Here is a 22,527-nt window from a genome sequence, read left to right as displayed (position 1 = left end):
TGGTCTAAAATAATTATTTTAATTATTTTTAACCCAAAAAAGAAAAAAAAAGATACGATCCTTTTCTTCGAACTATATATGTTTATTAAATAGGGAGAATCTTTGTACAGTAAAGTATCTTACAACTTTACTCATGAATCTATGAGCTTATTGAATCCGGCTAACGTAATGAATAAGGACACGCTTGCTTTTCTGGCTATGGACATGATTGGTGGCAGACCAGCACACAACAGCAGCACGCCGGACTTTCCTTGGTCGTGAATATTGGGCAATTCCGGTGTAAAAACTATTACACAAATAACAAACAGGCATTAACAAAGCTCCGTTTTTTTGTTTTTTTTTTTTTTTAAAAAACAAGTAAGAGCCAAAAGGCTCCTATATATTTCATTAACATTCAATCAATCATTACAATATTTTTCCTTCAACACAAAATTTTTTATCTGTGGAGGACCCTCCTCAATCCATACAGTTTCATCACTACAATCAAGAGCCAATTTGGCCAGTATATGAGCTACATTGTTAGCTTCCCTATGAGTAAACTTTACAGACCACCTCACATTATTATTAAGCATTTTCCTAGTATCCTCAATGATAACACTATAATCTGTACCCACTTCACCTTCACTGTTAGCAGCATTAACCACTACCAGAGAATCTCCTTCAAAAACTGCATTTGAACAGCCCAACTCTAAGCAAAAGAACATAGCCCTTCTCAAAGCACATGCCTCAACACAAACAGGTTTCAACAAATTATTCACTCTCAAGCACAAACAAGCAAAAATCTCCCCCTCTGAATCTCTAATTATAATCCCAATTCCCACTCTCTTATTAGTAACATCAATGGCAGCATCCCAATTAGATTTAGAGGCCAACGCATCAGGCTTCTTCCATCTAGCCATAATTCTATTAGACTGAGTAGACATAGGATCAGTATTAGCTTCTCTGAATTCTGCAAAATTCTGTTGAGCAGCACTAGTTAAGGCTTTCGGGCATTCAAACTTCTTTTCAAAAATAACAGTATTCCTTCTCAACCATATTCTCCTCAAAGTATAGGCCACCAAACCAACCTTCTCCTCCAAATAATGATTCAGCTGCTTCCAAAGTTTCATGAAATCCCCTACTGAACTTGCCCATTTGTGAACAGGACTGTCGTTTTCTGCCCACACATCTGATGCAGCTGGACAACCCCACAAGGCATGAATAGTAGACTCCTCTTCCCTCTCACATATTGGACACATGCTGTCATCTATTATTTTCTTCTTGGCCAAATTCATTCTGGTAGGTAGTAAGTCATGACAGGCCTTCCATAGAAACTATTTTACCACTCCCTGCACTTTTAACTTCCATATCGATTTCCAACCAAATTCATTTTCTAACACATTTGAATTTTCCCCCTTATCAGCTATCAACCTCGAATGCTCAAGATGATAGGCACTCCTCACAGAAAAAAGATCATTATGTGAATAGCCCCATTTCATTCTATCCTCAGACCCCAACCTGCTAAGAGGAATGCAACAAATGGCTTCAACATCTTCTGCACTGAAAATTTTAGAAATCAACAATGTCTTCCAATGACCTGTACTCTCATCTATAAGTTGGTTAACACAAGCATTTTCAAGTAGAATTTTCACTGAAGAAGACACCATATGAGAAGAGAATAATGGAATCCATTTATCCTTTCAAATTTTAATCTTATTGCCCCTCCCAACTTGCCAAATCAGACCAGTTTTAATCAAACCCATAGAAGACCATAGACTTCTCCATATCAGAGAAGGACCATGACCCAATCTAGCTTCCAACTGATTCTCCCTTTTGAAGTATTTCTCCTTCATTACCCTTGCTACCAAAGAAGAATGATTATTCAACATCCTCTGAACTTGTTTGGCCAACATAGCTTTGTTAAAGCTTTTAAGCTCCCTAAAGCCCAACCCTCCTCTTTTCTTTGATTCCCCCATCTTTGACCAACTCTTCCAATGAATTCTTTTATCATTTTGCATATGCCCCCACCAGAATCTGGCCATAACTGCAGCAATTTCTTTACACAATCTCCTTGGAAGCATGAAAACACTCATTGAATATGTTGGGATTGCTTGGACAACAGCTTTCAATAATATTTCATTCCTTGCCTGTGAAAGGAATGTATTCTTCCAATTGTTCACCTTGTGCCATAGTCTTTCCTTTAAGCTCCTGAAGGTATTATACCTTGATCTACCTACAATGGAAGGAAGACCAAGGTATTTTTCAAAATTGCCACATGTAGCAACTCCTGCTTCTTGCCGAATCTATCTTCTAATTGTCATTGGTGTATTGGAGCTAAAAAATATTGTAGTTTTCTGTCTATTCAGACCCTGTCCTGAAGCCCTCTCATACGTACTAAGGAGTTCTTGAATCTTAAACCACTCAGACAACTTAGCCCTCCCAAATTTGACAGAATCATCAGCAAAGAGTAAATGATTTACTCTTATGCCTCCTCTGGTTACAGCAACCCCACTTATATCACTTCTCCTCTCAATCATGTCAACAAGAGAACTTAGACATTCAGCACAAAGAATAAACAAATATGGGGATATAGGGTCTCCCTGGCGTATTCCCTTAGAAGGCTTAATAGTGCAACCTGGCTGCCCATTAACCAAAACAGAATATGTTACAAAAGTAAACATACCATCACCAAAGAAAGGCTTGATAGGGCTGTTGCTAACCCTTTATGGTTGGAGCTTTTTAAAGAAAGGGTGGTGGAGACATTGACTGCTAGGCAATCAAATCATAAGCCTATTTTGTTGACTTTGTTTGAGAATAAACTCTCTATAAGGACTAGAAGGAGACTGTTCAGGTTTGAGGCAAAATGGACTTTAGAGGAGGAAGGGGGGAGGGTTGTGGAAGATGTATGGGAAAGAACTTTGGATACTCAAAATTTATTGATTAAGGTCCAATGGAAATTGAAAGTATGTAGTGGAGAGCTTCTTCGATGGAATTCTCAAAGAGCTAGTGATGGGCAAAAGGAGATAATGAGGCTGTCTGAGAGGTTGAAAATTGAGCAAGAAAATGAAAGTCCTCACAATTTTTCTGTCGTGAGGAACTTGCAGAAGGAATTGGGTCTACTTCTTGAAAAGGAGGAATTAAAATGGAAGCAAAGAGCCAAGAGATCTTGGTATAAGCTTGGTGACAAAAATACCAAGTTCTTTCATGAATGTGCCAATCAGAGAAGGAAGATGAATTGTATCAGTAAGATCCTAGATGATCAGAGAAGATGTGTGAAAGATCAGAAGGGAATTGAAGAGGTGTTCTTCCAGTACTACAGCAACCTGTTCTGTTCTTCTAATCCTTCAACAGATGATATAGCAGTTGGTTTGTGGGGAGTAGAGGGCAAGGTTTCTGGTTGAATGAATGATGACTTGCAGAAGGAATTCACTAAGCTAGAGGTTGTGGCTGCTCTTAAAGATATGGGCCCTTTGAAATCTCCTAGGCCAGATGGCTTTGGAGCATGCTTCTACCAGAACTATCGGAGTACTGTTGGAGAGGAGGTAAGTCAAGCTATCTTATCTTTTTTGAATGAAAAGGCTGGGTTGGATGGGTCTATTAATTTTACCCATATTTCTTTAATTCCTAAAGTTGAAAAACCTGTTGTTGCTAGTGATTTTCGGCCTATAAGCCTGTGTAATGTATTGTACAAATTAGTATCAAAAGTCTTAGCTAACAAGTTAAAGAAAGTGCTGTCAGAGATTATTTCGAAGAACCAAAGTGCCTTCCTTCCTGGGAGGTTAATTACAAATAATGTAATGGTTGCATATGAGGCTTTGCATACAATGAAGACAAGGCAAAAATGAAGGGTTGGTAGCATGGCATTGAAGCTGGATATTTCAAAGGCCTATGCCAGAATTGAGTGGGGTGTTTTGGAGGCCATAATGAGAAAGCTTGGCTTTGGTAAAAGGTGGATTAAAACAAAGCTCCGTTTAGATGTTAAGAACATCTCAATTCATCTGTAACTAAAAAATGAAATAGTTTATAAATAGTAATTAAATAGTCTAAGAAAATCTTATAAGAGTTATATTCCTAAATAGGCCTTGAATCCGATAATTAGTTAGTTCTATGCATTGGGCAGTATAAATAAAAAATATATCATGCAAATTAATATAATTTATTTTTGCAAATGCATGTAATTTATTTTTCAACAAATCTATTCATCATCTATTTTCTCATCATTATTTCATCATCACATGATGTGGCATTAGATGATTGGTTCACAAATAAAATATAATAAATAATTTCCAATCATCTAATGCCATATCATGAGATGATGAGAAGATGATGAAAATTAGAATAATGAGTAACATTACTCTTTATTTTTTTAATAAGAATATAATTTATGTATTCCAACATCAAGTGTTTTAATTATTTTTACCAACAATATTTCTGTTTATAAAGAAGATAGATCTTCAAAAAATATAAACAACGTCAATGATAGTATCTTATTCAACTAAACAAATAAACATTAGTACTGACACATGATCATTCAACCATCTTCATCGTAATCTTACTCAACCTCGTCTATTCTTCTACAAAAGTTGGCGAGTTGACTAGGATTAATGGCCATCTTTTCCATGTCAGATAAGGACCAACTAGGGTATTCAGCATGTTTCGTTTCCAGAACGGGCTAAACAGATGAGCTGACTATGTGAGCAACTACAGTTGTCGAGTCCTATTCTCATCCAAGACCACATTCAAGTCAAAATTTCGAATGGGTGTATCTTCACCTTTACCAACTAGAATTTGGTCTTGAAGTCCTTAGTTTCTCCCATTATTGAGCCGCTCAAGGCCAGCTTGGTTGTGCTTGGAAATTTTGGAATCATCTTCAAACCTCTCTGAGTGTGCTGCCACCTCCCTCTCTACTGTTCGACTAACGCGCCCACAACCGCTACCTCTGCCCTACACCTTCCTCTACCACTGCTGGTTGATTGGCCAGCCTCCTGCTGCAATAAAGAAAATAATTCATCAAAAAATCTTCTATATCAAAACAGAAGCTGATTCGATATTGTTTTGTAAGTTACATACATGGGTATTGAGTTACATGCATGGGTATTCGGTTACATTACATATCAAAACAATTTTAAAAAAAACTCATATATCCAGTCATCACTGTGATTCTTGTCATCTTCAGTAACTTTACCAATGAATCAAAGTATTAGATAGTACTCATAAAATACCTCATATTTTTTCACTATCCTAAAGTCACAAAAGAACCTTTTCCCAAACCTTCTTTTGGCAGCCGAACAATCTTCACCAGTAGCATCAGAACCACCTAGATCCGAAAATTTGCCGACGATATCCCTCAGAATATCAAGAACATTAAATGTATGGACACACTGTTTCCTGTAAATACAATACTCTTTGGATGATCGAAATGAAACCAAGAATGAGGTTAAGCAAACCTGAGCCAAGAATATAGTAAGCCCAGATTTTAAGCAACACGAGACTTTTAGCAAGCTCAGATCTTAAGCAACACAATACTTTTGTTCTCTCAGACATGAGATGCTGAACAGATGCTGCATGAAAGAACCCTCGGCAACACATACACGTATCAACTTAACTGTTCCATGAATAAAAGCCCGTGGCCCTCTCTCAAAGATCATAAAGTACATTTTATGAGCATTTGATCCCTGAAATAAACTCAGAGAAAATGAGGGCAAATTAGATAACACTACTTAAAAGTTCATGGGTAACCTACACTATCAGTTGGATATTACAAGTAACGGCTTCGTTTGGTTATGCAGTTCAGATGATATAAGATGTGATATTTTGAATAGTGATGAGAATTTTGAGTTAAAATAAGATGAGATAGAATGCAAAAAAGTGTTTTTAGATATTAAAATGAAACGATATAGTTTTTATTTTTTAGGATTTGAAAAAGTGATAGAATATCCCATTAATAATTAAAAACTATTTTGTAATTATTAAAATATATTAATAGACAGTAATATTTATTATTAATTAAAAAATTTATAAACAAAACTGTACATTCGAAGATGGTGCGTGCACTTAGCTTTGAAAAGTAATAATTAATTATTATCAAAAAATCTATAAAGAAATACCATGCACTAGAAGACAGAGACTCTTGAGGAAGACTGCACCAAACGGGAAGGGAAAACATTTCAGTAGAGTCTAACAAAAGATAACAGTACAACAATAACCCAAATCATTTGGGCCTTCAGCCTCAACCTTGATTCTCCATGGCCCACTAAGTGCAAGCCTCCTTTTCCCCTATAGCCCAGCCCTTTACTCTTTCTTAGTTTGGCTAGGACGAACCACTTCAGATCAGTTGCAACCGACATCTTTACTCTCTTCGTTTAGTTCGTACAAGCCACTTTTACCTGATAAGATGAAATGAGATAAGATAATTTTAGATAAAATATAAAAGTTAAATAAAATATTGTTATTATTATTTTGAAATTTGAAAATTTTGAATTAGGATTTGAAAAGTTAAATTTTTTTATTATATTTTGTGTTGAAATTTAAAAAAATTGTAATGATAAAATAAGATGATATGAGATCACCTCCCAATCCAAACAAGGAGGCTGTGGAGATAAAGCCCATAATAACCTCCCCCTTCTCTCTTACCAAAGAATATCGTGTGTGAAGTGCACACACAAGTATAATTTAGCAGAGTTCCTGGATTGTATCGAATCCATGTCAAGTCTACAACATAGAATCGTTACTTCTTTTAGCAAGAATGCACCCCAGGATAAGAAAGGAGAGATAAGAGCAAGTCTTAACTTCCGCAACTTGGCTTCGGCAGCGAACATCTAGGACTCCCCTTGTTTTTCTGCAAGTCCAAAATGTCATCATTCAGAGAGATAAAAGAAAAAGTGTTCAAAAAAATATCTGGCTGAAAGGCAAAAATCCTATCTCAAGATGGTCCAATTTCATGACTTTCTTTCAATCCTACATAAGTGACTCTCTTGTTATACATCTTGCAAACGAGGCTGCATCTTTTGTGTTGATTGAGAATTTTTGATATTCACAAACAAATGGAAAACCCAATACTCTTTGGATGCCTGAAATGAAACCAAGAGTGAGGTTAAGCAAACCTGAGCCAAGAATATATATAGCAAGCTCAAATTATAAGCAACTTAAGACTTTTATTCTCTCAGATATGTGAGATGCTACAATCTAGCACAGACGCTGCATGGAAGAACCCTCGGCAACACGTAACATATCAACTTAACTGTTCCATGAATAAAAGCCCGTGACCGTCTCTCAAAGATCATAAAGTACATTTTACGAGCATTTGATCCCTGAAATAAACTCATAGAAAAAATGAGGAAAAATTAGATAACACAAATTAAAAGTTCATGGGTAACCTACAATAACAGTTGGGATACATCATATATTTTACTAACCTCCGCCCTAGATTCCAAAACTGCAAATTCTTCAGGATATTATGCAAATTGAAAAGGGTGTGCGCTAAAATATCTTCCAAAACGTCATAAACTCTGGATGGCTTCTTCAAAACCCTGGTGTGCAGAACATTTAACCAATAGTTTAATTCCTTCCCAAAATAACAAATTTATTTTTATCAAATGTAGCATGCTTAGTAACCAAACGAATCCATTTTCTAAGTCAATAAGTTATATCACATTGTTGAAGAGTTAAAGTCAATAGTTTCAGAAACTTTACCTTAAGTCAAAATGCCGCCCACGTAAAGACATTTCAGCATTTCATAGGAATCAAAATAACAATCCCAACTATATATATATATATAAATATATATATATATATATATATTTTTTTTAAAGGGGCACATAGAACACTCATCACTCATTGGAAGAAAAGCAATCTCGAAGGCGCTGACTATTAAAAACGGAACCCATCAGTACCTTAATTCTTAATTACGTAATCATTCCTAACGCAGAAGTTTAAATATGAGTTAAATACATACAAACACTGAAAGGTAGGGGAAGACATTCTCTGCGCCTCCGGAACAAGGCGCGAGTTGCTTGGCCACAGATATATGATATTTTCCTGAGAAAATTAGAGGCCAAAGTGGGCAAGAAACCGACCAGCCACTCGATTATGTAGATAGCTGGAATATAATGAGATCAGAGTTTTGAAGTTGTTCGATTTATCGTTCTCCACAAATACGACCTCCATGAGCTCAGGTAACTACACCGCTTTCAATCACCTCGCGCAAGGAAGGATAGAGAAGACCCACCAATTCAATGATCCAATATATGGGAAATGCTCCCATGCCGCCGCCAAGTGTACCGTTCAGGTAAATTATCTAGTAATTAAAGAAGTGATTTTAAATGTATTGATGGATTTTTTTTTTTTTTTTGCTTAATAATTAAAAATAATAAAAAAATGTAAAAATAAATTTAAAAAAAAAAAAAACCAACTAAGTAGTACATCAAGCGATATGTTTCATAGTAGCCGCTCCTCCAATATATATATATATATGGGTGCGTTGCGTTAGGCGTGCATACCAAAAAGCTAAAAGAGAACTAGTCTTTCATGTTTCAAGATGATATTTTTTCCCTAAAACAATTGAGAAGAAATTCACTCTCACAAAGCTAAAAAAACTCACAGAAAGTTCTTTGAGGTAGTCATAAGAATCCTATTATATAAGCATTTTTTAAAATTCTTCAAATATATTTTTTTCAAAAAAATTTTTAAATATATTAAAAGACACATTTTTAATTATACAAAAAGAAATTCTCGAGGAGATATCCGGACTCTAAGCATTATTCTTACCTTAAAAGTTTGTTCGTGGACCGTCGAGAGTATGTGACTCAAATAACATGAGACCTAATCTCCATAAGAGAGGTTCTGGTTCGATCTCCGTCCCCAAATCCTTCAATATAAAAATAATAAAAATAAAATAAAATAAAATAAAATAAAAGTATGTTTGTGGGCCACTCTTCGAACTATCATTTTTATATATAAATTTGTTTTTATTTTTTTATTTTTTGTAATTAAAGAAATATTTTTTAACAATGTTATAAATTTTTTCGATCTACTAATTACGATCTACTAATTACGACATTCTTTTCGTCAGATTTTGGGGGAGTAGTGGCGTGCAATTCCAAACAACTGTACCACAATTGTCAGACAAATTACCTGACAAATTATCAGACAAAGTTTTCTGACAAAAGTGTCAGACAATATTTAACCAAACAAATCTTGTAACTAGACTCGTTTCCCAGCCCTCCAGAGCCCAAACATCTGTACGACAATTGTTAGAGGTTCAGAGCCTCGTCCTTTTATCGTATCTTTTTTTAGTAACGATATCCAATACTTTCACAATATTTTTTAGAAGAGTTCTTCTACATATAGACGGGGGGAATCGGCTGCCACGTCAGCCAATAAATTTATTTAAAAAAAAAAAGTGAATGAAAAGCACAGGAAGAGGGGAAAAGTGAAAAATGAAACTAGAAAAATACCGAATTTCTTCAGTTGCTCAGAAGACGATTCAAACTACCGAATCTAGGTCATATTAACCTCGTTAAACCCAGACATGAGGCTTAAGAGCATAATTGCAAGTCCAGTGTTACACCGGCTAACCAAAAAAATCATTTTGACATGAACGTAAGTAGCAGATGATAATGATAAAACCAATTAAAAGCAAAGCATAAATGAATGTAAAAAAAAAAAAATCCAATGCTACCTTATCTACACTTTTGTGAAATGCTGGTAGACCAAAAGACACCATTACTTCTTATGGGAGGCCAGGCTACTTATAAAAAACAAAATTCTTATGGGAGGCAAAAAAATTGTTAGTAAATTCTATATCGGCAAGCAAACATTGGTTCAAGTGGCGTTCACTTGAAAAACTTGAAACTTGCAGTATGGCAAAATAGGCACTGCTTGGTGGGTTGGGGTTTGGGTTGGGATTTCAGGCTTTGTGGGGTTGGTGAGAAGACGGAGGCAAGGAGAGCACGGCTTGGTGGGTTGGGGGGTTGGGGTTAGGGTTTCGGGTTTCGTGGAGTTGGTGAGAAGAAAGAGATGAGAAGAAGAAAAGAAGAAGATGAGAAGATGAAGTTGAGAAGTTGTACTTGACCGTGGGGAAGTAGATTCGCATCTGCGATGCAGGATGGTGATGAAGACACGAAGGGAAGGCTCAAGGGAGCGAGAGCATTTGAACTTGGAGATTAAACTTAGCGGCTGATAATATGAAACGCGGAGTTTTATTTGTCCACGTGGAGGCCCGTGTACGCAAGGGTTACCCCTCCCGAGTGCAAATAGAGTTTTCCTTTTAGAATAAATCAAACTTTATTGCATCCTACAAGGCAAATATTTTATATATTTTAATATTATTTATTATTTTTATTAAATTAATTGAATTATTATACTTATAATCCATACATCACGGATTTATTATAAAAAAGATAAAAAAATTAAAATAGATATGATGTGTGATGTGTAAGGATGATAAGTAGAATTATTCTATCAGTATAAAATAAGGTAAAATGATGATTTTTTTATAAAATGATATTATTTTTATAAGATATTTTATAATAATACTCTCATTTAAAAAAATAATTGTGAAATGTGTTGTAAAACACTTATATCATTCTTCATTTTTTTGCTTTGGAAATCAATTATCAGAAAACAGCGGCGCGCTAGAGATTTCTTGGTCGTGAAAAATATTACACAGACAAAAAAATTGGGCAGTATTAATATTTAAAAAAAAAAATATCATTCAAATTAATCTAATTAAATTTTGCAAATGCATCCGATTCATATTTCAATAACTAAGGCGTTTCATCCTACGTACCTTAGAATGGCCCTTTATATAAAAAAAATAAATAAAGGAATAAAGGAATTAGATTAGAGATAGAATTCTGACTAAAACGCATGAGAAGGTCACCATGTCCAGGTTATTAAAAAATAAGGCGTGCTAGCTCATGTTCATATCACGCACGGTACTACGCCGGTCGTAGAAACCCAAAGTAAAAAGTCTTCGATGGGGCCGGATGCAGGGGGAAGGGGACGCCATTTTAAGGGTGTCGAATAGACGTTCTATCGGTTGTGTCGCTTAATTAGTCGCTGTTTATGATTTTCGAAGAAAAAGTGATCTGATCGATTGGACTAATACCATGCATCCGTGAATACCTTTTAAGTTTGGACACTGATTCTATGTTTCCGAGTGATTCTATATTTCCGACTAATGCTAGATACCATCAAAGGTATACGTGTTGTATATTTTTTTTAAAAAATATAGAATTTAGTATTAAAAAATTAGTTTAAGAGAAATGCTTAAGAGCCTGCTGGTACGTAGCTCCCACTGGGTTATTATTTGGTTTCTTGCGACGAAAAGAAATTGTTGGGATTGTTATTTTTTTCAATATTTTTGTCTATTGCTAAAATTAATTAAAAGTGAACATTTAATATCGTCAAACTTGCAGCGAACTTAAAATCGCTATAACTGCTCAAATACAATCATGATTTTTAGGTGTTTTTGCAACAATTTTGAACACTGAAAAATATCTAATTTCTTGTAATTTTTGATAATATTGTTGTAATTTTTTTAAAAATATATATATAAAACTATTAAAAAAATATATGGTAAAAAAATACAAAACAAATTACATAAAACTAACTAGCGGTACCTGCTGGAACTGGAAGCAGTGGCTGTAACATGATCCTTAATATATAAATATATATATATATATATATATATATATTTTAGGTGAATTTTATATTTATTTAAATTTTTTCTAAAAAATTAAGCTACGCTTACCCACTTTACCACTGGATCCCGGTTAGGTGCACCCGCACCCGAGTCCTGCGCATTGTGCAGTGTACACAGTCTAACGCCAAGTGTGAAGGGTGGGGAAAAAAATAAAATACAATGCCGTGAAACAGTCTAACGCCACGTGTGAACAGAGGAAAAAAAAAAAAAGCCTTCTCCTTCCTCCCCTCTTCCCGGCCATCTCCATGAACCTTCAATTCGTCCCCCTCTTCCCTGATCTCCTTGGTCTGCATGTTTTCAAGCGATGGGTTTAATATTATTATTTCCTTATCTTTTATCTAGTTTAATAGTGATAGGTATCTGTCCACTAGCTTTTATCCTTTAGCCATTGAAACTCAACATCCAACCACCAAATTTTACGAATTCCATGGCTACAGGAAGAAACATGTTTTTGAGACTGTACGCAGTAAACAATGCAAACGTCTAATTAATAGATGCTCAAAAGAAACCACGGTTTCATCCCCAACAACGGTACTACTGTTTGCATGAGTTTTGTTCATCTTCCTATAACCCTCTGTCAGAGCAATAATATTAACCTGAAATCTACTTTTATATCTGATACTTATTCAACTCTTAGTATTTTACCATTTAACTACATAAAATAAGAACCTAAATACCAGATGTTTTTTAAGATTCTCGATCTCTGCGCAGCATTGATTATATGCCAGTTAGATTTGTATTCTGTTTTAGTGCCAGGTAGATTTCAATTTCAATTCTGGGTTTTCTTTGTGTTTCTCTAACATTTGCAGGGGATTTACCTCGGCAATTATGATAATTTGCCCCTCCTATAAATCCTACCCTTCCAGATGGGGGGCCCGCCCAACCGATGCCGGCGGCCATAACTACCCCCGTGGGCAGCTGTGCGGGTACCACCTGAACGAAAAAGCGGCACACACATACGTCAGGTCAACGAAAAAGCGCATTCATTTGTTTCTGTACTCGAGAAACATGTTTGTGTCAATTAATTTAAAATTGCTGTTTGATACGGACGGTGCTGCTCCCACACGTAGTCTACCGAAAAATCTACTGATACGGAAATGTATTTTTCAGCCTCTAATAACCTATTCGAGGTTTGCAACAACAAGATCCTTGCTCTCCATTCCTCTCCATTCTCTGGGCGTTGAAGTTCTGATCATCACCAGGATGATCCTAAGACAAGAGATAGAGCTACCCCTATCTCTACTTTACTGTCTGCAGATGATTTAAACACTTTTTAGCAGCTAGGGCAGACAGGCTAGATGAAGCAGAAACCCTTGAGGAATGTTTCCAAACAGGCTGCTCCTGGTGATCTGGGCAAGGCTTAAATGAAAGGAAGTCAGCAACAACAAGATCCTTGCTCTCCATTCCTCTCCATTCTCTGGGCGTTGAAGTTCTGATCATCACCAGGATGATCCTAAGACGAGATAGAGCTACCCCTATCTCCACTTTACTGTCTGCAGATGATTTAAACACCTTTTAGCAGCTAGGGCAGACAGGCTAGATGAAGCAGAAACCCTTGAGGAATGTTTACAAACAGGCTGCTCCTGGTGATCTGGGCAAGGCTTAAATGAAAGGAAGTCAGCAACAACAAGATCCTTGCTCTCCATTCCTCTCCATTCTCTGGGCGTTGAAGTTCTGATCATCACCAGGATGATCCTAAGACAAGAGATAGAGCTACCCCTATCTCCACTTTACTGTCTGCAGATGATTTATACTCTTTTTAGCAGATAGGGCAGACATGCTAGATGAAGCAGAAACCCTTGAGGAATGTTTACAAACAGGCTGCTCCTGGTGATCTGGGCAAGGCTTAAATGAAAGGAAGTCAGCAATTTCTTTCAACAAGAATGCACCCCATGCAGGATAAGAAAGGAGAGATAACAGCAATTCTTTTCTTCCACTTTCTCGGCAACCAAACAAGACATATGCAAAAAATAAATATAAAACAAGTAGGAAAAAGAATGAAGAGGTAGCATACATATAAGAGTCTAGAGAGTCAGAAGGCAACGAGCAGCGTTTTGAAGCTGGAATAGAATGAGAACAGTGTTTTGAAGTTCTTCGATGCATCTTTCTCCACAGGTACGACCTCCATGAGCTCTGGTAACTTCGCCGCTTTCAAGATGATTTTTTTTCCTAAAAAGATTGAAAATAAATGAATTGTTAGCTTCATTTTCTATGATCAGAGGAAAAAAGAAGAAAATGCTACACAATATCAAAATCACAGTCACAAAGCTCAAAAACTCACAGGAATGTTGGTTTTAGAACTGCGTTTTGAAGTTCTTCGATACTTCATCTTCACAGGTACGACCTCGGATCCATGAGCTCTGCTAACTTAGCCGCTTTCAATCACCGCGCGCAAGGAAGAAGAGAGAAGACCCACCGAATGAATGATCCTATGTGTGTGTGTCATGTATGTGTTTATATATAGATCGGTGTGTTTGTACCTTAAAGCTAAAAAGCCTTCTGTTTAAAAACCCATACAGATATATAATCTAAACTACAAAACAGAAACTGAGTTGTTTTGTATTAAATGAACCCCCATGCATACATAAGTAAAATGGAAAGGATCCAAAATTGGAAATCATCAAACTGAATCTGAACGCCCAAAAACATCCATCATTATTATAAACTTGTTCCAATTTATTTTTAGAAACTCACAACTTCATTACATTAACCCCAAAGCTAAGATATGGCAGGATTTAATTGAGACATTTCTAACAAATTAAATCCTATACCGAGACTACAAGCTGAAAGCCTGAAACACTAGTTAAAACTACTAGTTAAAAAGGACCAGAGCGTTTGTTTCAGTTTTTTCCTAAACATTATTAATGCTCCCTTCAACTTCAGTCAGTTGAATCTCAACTTGAGGTACGATTGTTTCTGATTCTTCTTGGGGTCGGATATTGCAGAAGAAAGTGGCTCTGAAAGTGTGACGAAACCAGTACACAAAGCTCTTGAGCTGATTAAAAATGTGCTTAAAACAAGGAGATAAGATCAAGAGCATCAAATAAGCAAACCAGAAGAGGGAGAGCGGCAAAATGAGTGAGGCCAGCAGTAAAATAGTCAACAGACCCGATACATCTCCTGTCCGCAACCTGAGTCCCTCCACCGTCAGATCAAACATCACCGAGATCTCAAGGCAGAGGAGGATGACAACGACGATGATAAGAAGTGTAATGAGAAACATGGGAAGGCCAAGGGATTCAAGTTGGAAGTTGCCATTTTGAGGCCAATAGCTGTATAATTGGGATATTGAAAACCTAAGAGCGAGGACTATGGGTGGCAGGAATGGAAATCTCAAGTCCACGGAAAGCTGCATCCTTTCAAGATACTCTTGCGCTATTTTGGTGTAGCAGAAATGGAGAGAGGGCAATAAGCTGGTATAAAAGGTTCTTTTATAGAGAGAGGGCATGGCTGGCAGGCACTGTAGAGGAGGAGGGCCATGGCCGAAAGATGACTGCACTCAGGTATAAAAGGTTAGAATGATAATGATTGGTCGGAACAATACAAGAATTATCAGCCAATCCAATTAATGGATTAGCAAAGGTTAAAAAAAACTATTTGAAAGCTATTAGGACAAAATACCGTCCGCATTGTATTTCTTTTCTTGATAGAATATGATTAACCATGTATTTAATTAGAATATAATTACTAATTAATATATAATTAGTAAGATGGTAAAATATGATAAAAATAAATAAATTAAAAATATAAAAATATGAATTTAATATTATTTTATTATTATAAAAAGAATAAGGGCTGGTTTGGATTTTGAGATAAGATGAGATAATTTTAGATGAAATATGAAAGTTGAATAAAATATTATTTTTTTATATTATTATTATTTTGGGATTTGAAAATAATATAACATTTGGTATAAACATATTTACATAAAATGTAAGAAAAAATATATTCATCATCTTAATTCTCATTATCATCTCATCATCCCATGATGTGGCATTAGATAATAGGTTCACAAATAAAATATAATAAATAGTCTCCAATCATTAATTAATATCATATCATGGGATGATGAATAGCAATATTACTCATAATCATGTAAATGCTAATGAGTTTTGATAAATGATTGCTGCCTTTTTTCTGACCGAGAAATGGTAGTTGAAGTCGTAACTGTGCAAGCGCCACACAATTATTTTGAAAATAGTGAATAAATGCTGGATCCACTTGAAAATAAATAAATATTTTAATAGTAGACCCTACTCTTTTTCAAAACGACTCCATGACACTTACACACTTTATGATTACACATAACATTACTCTTTCTAATCTTATGTGCGCTTTGTTTTTGCTTGTGAATGTAACATCTTCTCTATTTTAATTATTATTTTTCTAAAACCTCCACCATCTCCCTTTCTATATCTTCTCTACTACATTTATTAAAATAATCTTTCTTTATTCATTTTTTTTTACTCATTTATTTTCAACTATTCATCTCTAATGATTATTTTTTAAAAATCTTAAATTATTTATATCTTGAAAAAAATAATAAATTTTTAATATATAATATTTTCTATTAATGATAAACATATTTTCAAATGATGATAAAAATATAGAAATAACCATAAAAACATAAATGACAATAGAAAAAATAAGTTATAAAATAGCTTAAGAAAAGATAAACAACTATTATCACATAATTTGTAGGGAAAGAAACATGTAAAAGAAGCAAAGAGAAAAATAAGTAATGAAAAATAATAAGTTTTTGGTACTGTTTGAATAATGAGTTGAGATGAAATTAATTAAGATAAAAGTTAAAAATTAAATAAAATATTGTTATAATATTATTTTTATTTTTATATTTAAAATTTTTAAATTTTTTATTATATTTTATATAAAATTTTAAAAATTATAATAATAAAATTACGTGAGATTAGATTATTTTTCCATCGTGGCTTTAATTTGCTACCGACTACAGTAGCTTCGAAAGTGATACTCCACGGTTGGAATTGACACTTTGATCGTCGGACTTTGGGCCGTAGTGGGGCCCGGATGCGGATTCCTTTGTGCAGAGTGCATGATCCTACATTTTATGGAATATATGTTGATTTCCGGTGTGGCTACGAGAGAACAGAAACTACGGTCGTAAATAAACCATGGAATCGATAGACGTGAACTCAGCCGCCGGAGTTCAGAACGTCGAAATTGGAAGAGAATTTGTCGGCCGGCAATAAGAAATTGATGAAATTGACGTAGGCCTGTTGAGTTTCAATTTGAAGGAGATTCAAACCGAGGACGATATAATACGTACATATATATTTTATATATATATATCTTAATTAGGCATCATTTTACACGTATTGGTTAGAAAAAAAAAATATAGAATGAAACAACTTCATTTGGACTTAAGATTTAATACCGCATCCCTTCTTCTTCTCCCTATTCTCATCTCTTATATTCTCTCTCTCCTCTCTTACACAGGTGTAGCACTTCGTCATTCTGCGCATCTCTCTCCCTCCTCTCTCACACAGCACCACCACTCTCTCTCTAAGTTTCTACCTCATCTTGATACCGACGAGACACCAACAACCGATTGGAATTATGTCGAAACCGATATTGTTGATTTTCTCACTTTTCACTAGCCGGTTTTATACATATATAAAACTATTTCATTCGGTTTCGATTTTAGACCGCATGCTTCCAAATTCACCCCTAAGAGAAAAAATAGAAATAGTAAAACAATTATATAATAAACTAATTTATTTTGATTTTTTATTTTTGAGTTGATGAATTTAAATATAATAAAAAATATTATTATATTTAAAATTATATATAAATTATGAGTATCATTTTCCAAGTTGTAGGCTACTAGCTACTTTTTGGGAGAAAATCTAATAATAAAAAATTGTTAGAATGCTAACTTCTAATAAGGGTTTACAAATCTTTAGATATATAGATAATCCAATATCCTTATATCCACAATTTTCTAAGATGTCGTTCGAATAGTAAGTTGAAATAAAAGTTAGAAATTAAATAGAATATTATTATTGTTTAAAGATTTAAAAAAATTGAATTATTTATTATTTTTTATGTAAAAATTTTATGAAATTAAAATAATTATACAAATAAAATGAAATACTTTCAATATATAAAAATATATAACTGTTCGTTCTCACATGAATACTATTTTTATTTTAATTATATAAAATTATTAACATGAATATATATAATATATTTAAAAGATATGGCACGTAAGCCAGCTTTAATCTTCTTGACAAAATTGTACAACAATTGACAAAGACTATAGAGTCGCGTCCCTTTATCGCATATCTTTTTTGCGTTAGAAATTAATTATCATTCGACGACTCGAGATTTCCTGCGACAGCGAGGATTGTACAATGTATTTTTTATGAATAAATCTACTCGGCATTCGATTTAATTTTTCTGCACGGCCCACCGTGAGACCGGATTCATCACGTTGTTCTCAACTGCGTATCTTAAAATAAGGAAAATGGGCCCTTTTCAATGAGAAACATTGAAAGACGAAAAGCAAATTAAAGTAAACACAGAGGAGAATATCCGAAAAGACTTTGATTTGCATGTTCGTCTCTTTTCTTTGGTGTTGCCGTGTTGGTCTTAGTACTCATTGGGATTTGGATATAAAATGAGAAGATTTTGTATAGAAGATTAAAGTTTAATAAAATATTTTTTTTAATATTAATATTAATTTTAAGATTAAAAAAATTGATTTATTTATTATATTTTGTGTATACATTTAAAAAAAATTATAATGATGAGATAAAAGATAAACTATAGATGACTTCTTCAAAACCCTAGTGTGTAGAAGAGTTAACCAATAGTTTAATTTCTTTCCAAAAAAATAAGAGAAATGATACTTACCTTCATACAGTGCACAAGCATCTCACACTTTAAAAAAAAAAAAAAAAAGGTGAATAAATATAAGATCACATAAAAAATACTAAATGGACAGAGAATGAACACTTACAACGATTCAAAGTAAAAGAAAATTCAAAACAAGAACTTTACGAAAAGGCGGCATATATAGCGAGAAGTACTGAACCCAATTTTGTGGAGTTTTTCATTACCTCTGGAAACAAGATAAAATGCAAAATCTGAAATACTTTTCATCCACTTTCTTGGCAACCAAACAAGACATGTACAAAAAATAAATGTAAAACAAATAGGAAAAATAAAGAGGTAGCATACTTGTAATTGTCTAGCAAGTCAGAAGGCAACAGAGACCGAAGTGGGCAAGAAACTGGGCACTCGGTTCCATAGATGGCTGGAATAGAATAAGAACAGCATTTTGAAGTTTTTTGATTCATCGTCCTCCACAGGTATGACCTCCATGAGCTCAGGTAACGTCACCGTTTTCAATCACCAAGCGCAAGGAAGAATAGAGTATAAGAGTTTTATTAAAAAATTTATTAAAACTCTATGTCCCACATATCTATATCATAATATTTAGACTAGCTCAAATATTATCATTTATTTAATAAGTCACAGTGGGACAATAATACCTTTATATCTAGTCATAGTGGGACACAAATGTCTCTAGAGTTCTTGATGGACAAATGTCTATAAATAGTTCTAATGGGTTAAGGATTTTCACCTCCAATATTATTGTACTTCTAGCAATCTGGAGACACTAGGATGTAAAGTTATTTTGATGATCCTTCTCTCATAGTCAGGTCAAAATTTCTATCAAACTGTAACTGAGGGACGTGGTTTTCTAACTATTATTATTTATCATCGTAGATCATAGAAAATTAAAGATCCAATTATTAATGTTCATATTAAAATATTTAACATGTGGTATTAGAATGTCAGGTTACAGATATTTTATAATCTCGATAAAATATAGTAAATAAATATCTATTTGATTGATTTTATATATGGCCTTTGTGTGCTTCTCGATTTTTATCATGTTGTAGTTGAGTGTCTTTTCGATCTGAGAAATAAATTTATGATAGTGTTTAGGAATTTCAAATGATTGTTCCGATTAGCACATATTCATAATATTATTGTACTTGTGTATTGATATTCATGAAATTGCACATTGAAATGTATATGGAAGGATTTTGGATTCAAAACTATACTTGGGTTTTATTTTTCTCCCATTTTGCTTATATAGTGTTTATGCTGGGTTAAAGAGAGAGTTGAGGAAGGGGCCGCCGTATGGGTCAGCAGTGGGTAGCGTGGAGGTGGTCAAAATGCCCTTGTTGGTAGTACTCTAGTATGGCATAACGCGTCCGCCATTGTGGAGATCCCCTCGATTTAGTGGTGCGAATCTCTTTGAGTATGTTTATAGGAAAAAAAAAAAGGAAGGGAGGATGTTTGGCCTTAGATGGAGGGTGAGAACCTCCTTCCTGACGACTTTGTAATGGCGGCGCAGAGGTGGCTTAGCATTTCAGTAATAAAAAGAAGCAAAAAAACAAAAAACAAAAAAAAACAATTCTTTCTTTCTCTTCTCTCTCAAAGCATGTGCTAGCGCTTTATTGTTTAATAAATATATGAATTATTTAAAATTGAATTATGGCTATTAGTTATAAAATTCGTAATTATTGTTTCTTATGAGTTTTATTCTATGGTGGGCCATATAAATATATGAATTATTTGCACATAAATTATGGCTATATGTTATAAAAATTCTTAATTATTGCTTCCTATGAATTTTATTGTATGGTAAGCAATATAAATGTATGAGTTATTTAGACTTGAATTATGGCTATTAGTTATATGGTTTTTATTGTATGGTTGGCCATATATATATATTATATTCTTTTATCCCATATGGAGCAACTAGTTTGTACCAAAATTAAGGAAAAGATTGATTGCCCAAAGATATAAGATTTCTAAAGGTACAAGATTTTTCTTAATTTTGGATGGAAAAAACATTAAACTCTATAGTAAATATGAGTATGATGGAGTGAACAATTTTGTATGTCAAGATCTACTCCCAAATGAGGATTTTGATGATACTACTCGTTCATCCATTAAAGTAAAGATGGAGTGAATAATTTGTGTGTGAAGATCTACTTCCAAATGAGGATTTTGGTGACACTACTAGTTTATTTATCAAAGTAAAGCTAGAGTAAATAATTTGTATGTCAGAGTTTACTTCCAAATGAGAATTCTGGTAATACAAGTAATTCATCCACATAATTTAAGGTTGGAGGGAACACTTTTTATATGTCAGAGTTTATTCTTTTAAATATTTTTTAAAAATATAAAAAAGACACAAATTTATTTAAAAAAAATTCTTAATCATTAAAAAAATTTAATCAGTAAGTATTATCTTCTCGAGTAATGCTACAAACAATCATGAAATGTACAAACATCATGCAATCAATTTGAAAAAGAGTGTAGTCTACTATTAAAAAATTAATTTTCTTTTTATGTGGATCCTATATTTATTTACTTTTTTCAAAATAATTGTGCGGCACTTGCACACTTACGACTGTAAGTATCATTTTTCTTCTCAATAACCACACTCCACTCGGTGAGAATGGCATTTCCTCTATTATTTTTGTTCTAAAACATCACATCTGTCTAGCCGCATTGTTCCTTTTTCTAGAAAGAGAAGCCCTGACTTCTCTCTCGAAAGAACTCATCCTTCTATTCGGTTTTGCCAGAGAGAAATGTGTGAGTCTCGAGTCAACCTTCCTCTCCATCTCCTTTTCCTTTTTCTTTACATTACCTATATATGAATCAATTCTGCTATAGGTACCCGAGGTTAGGTACCTTGGGGGAATCGACTGACGTGGTCAGGTAAAAAATAATAATAATAATAAGAAAAAGAAGAAGAAGAAGGCAGAAACCTAAAATATGAAACCCAATCCAGAAAAATAGCTAGCGTTGTGATGGGTGACTACCGTTGAATAATTTTTTTTTTTAGAGAGACAGTGTCGTCACTCGAGGCCAGTGGTCGTCATTGTGGGTAGATTTCATCTGCATCGGAGGTCGTTGTCTTTAGCAATTTTGTCACATTTCTTCTTTTTATTTTATTTTCTCTTACCAATATTTTCACAGATCACATCAAACAATCCAGAGGTAAACGTCTTCAGCAATGCCTCATAGTAATTTTCTCAAACTTGAAGTTTTAGATTTGGTAAGAATAGTTCAGACCATAAATATATTTCCTCTTCGGTAAGCAGCAGCACTAATCACCAAAGAATTTGACGAGATCTTAAAGGCCCAATTCCAAATTTGTTCGAGGAAAGAGACACAAACATACCATGGCTCTCTTTTTGTCTGTTCTATTAAATCTTCATCAAAAAGAAAAAGAATGCTAACATACACCAATTGCAACATCACCATCGCCAATTTTAGACTTAGCGAAGATCTCCATGCTAAAACCCACTTTCCAGATATCAGAATCAATGAAAAGAAACCCCCGGAGAAGATTCAAAAGATATACTTGTTAAAATGGAAAGAAAATGACAAATATTTTCGTTGGGAAGAAAATGACAAAACATGGAAAGAAAATGAAAAATCGGGAAGACAAGGGAAGAGCAATTACAGCTAGGAGACGGTAAGCGAGAGAGAGAGAGAGTTGAAAATGACTCAAGAGAAAAATGCAGCTATACATCTAAATTTGAAACACATCGTTCATTGTTGTACAAGTGGAAGGACGGTATGCGGGGTTCCCAACCCCCGATGCAAGTAGACTTTTTCTATGTGAATATGCTTATATGGTAGTTTTTGTCCACCAGCTCAGATTTTCACAAATCTGCTGCACTCCGACCATGGAAAGTTGGCACATGCCCCACCATGACATTCCCCTGCCGCTGATCTGTTGGGACAACGCGAAACCACACCCAAAA

At 34.3% G+C, this 22,527-nt stretch overlaps 2 protein-coding genes across 2 annotated transcripts; both read right to left on the bottom strand.

Annotated features, from left to right (window-relative positions):
* Positions 1–398: 398 nt before the first annotated feature.
* Positions 399–1,274, bottom strand: LOC122293763. Its single transcript, XM_043102246.1, has one exon. It carries the CDS (start codon positions 1,272–1,274, stop codon positions 399–401), a length of 876 nt encoding a protein of 291 aa, XP_042958180.1.
* A 39-nt stretch (positions 1,275–1,313) lies between these two features.
* On the bottom strand, positions 1,314–2,516 carry LOC122293762. Its single transcript, XM_043102245.1, has 3 exons — positions 2,348–2,516; positions 1,724–2,212; positions 1,314–1,630 (listed from the first exon to the last, which is right to left on the bottom strand). The coding sequence occupies exons 1-3, from the start codon at positions 2,514–2,516 to the stop codon at positions 1,314–1,316; spliced, it is 975 nt and encodes a 324-aa protein (XP_042958179.1).
* Positions 2,517–22,527: the final 20,011 nt, after the last annotated feature.

This window comes from Carya illinoinensis, chromosome 14 (assembly GCF_018687715.1).
Source record: "Carya illinoinensis cultivar Pawnee chromosome 14, C.illinoinensisPawnee_v1, whole genome shotgun sequence".
Lineage (NCBI taxonomy): Eukaryota > Viridiplantae > Streptophyta > Magnoliopsida > Fagales > Juglandaceae > Carya > Carya illinoinensis.
This window is presented reverse-complemented; position numbering and strand designations above follow the sequence as displayed.

Bases quoted from the DNA above. Each gene is read 5' to 3' on its own strand.
- LOC122293762 (XM_043102245.1), bottom strand. From the start codon at position 2,516: ATGATTGAGAGGAGAAGTGATATAAGTGGGGTTGCTGTAACCAGAGGA. The intron at 2,213-2,347 runs GTCTGAATAGAC...CTTCCATTGTAG, and splicing joins TGAGAGGGCTTCAGGACAGG to GTAGATCAAGGTATAATACC. The intron at 1,631-1,723 runs GTCTGATTTGGC...TGTCTTCTTCAG, and splicing joins TATGGGTTTGATTAAAACTG to TGAAAATTCTACTTGAAAAT.
- LOC122293763 (XM_043102246.1), bottom strand. From the start codon at position 1,274: ATGAATTTGGCCAAGAAGAAAATAATAGATGACAGCATGTGTCCAATA.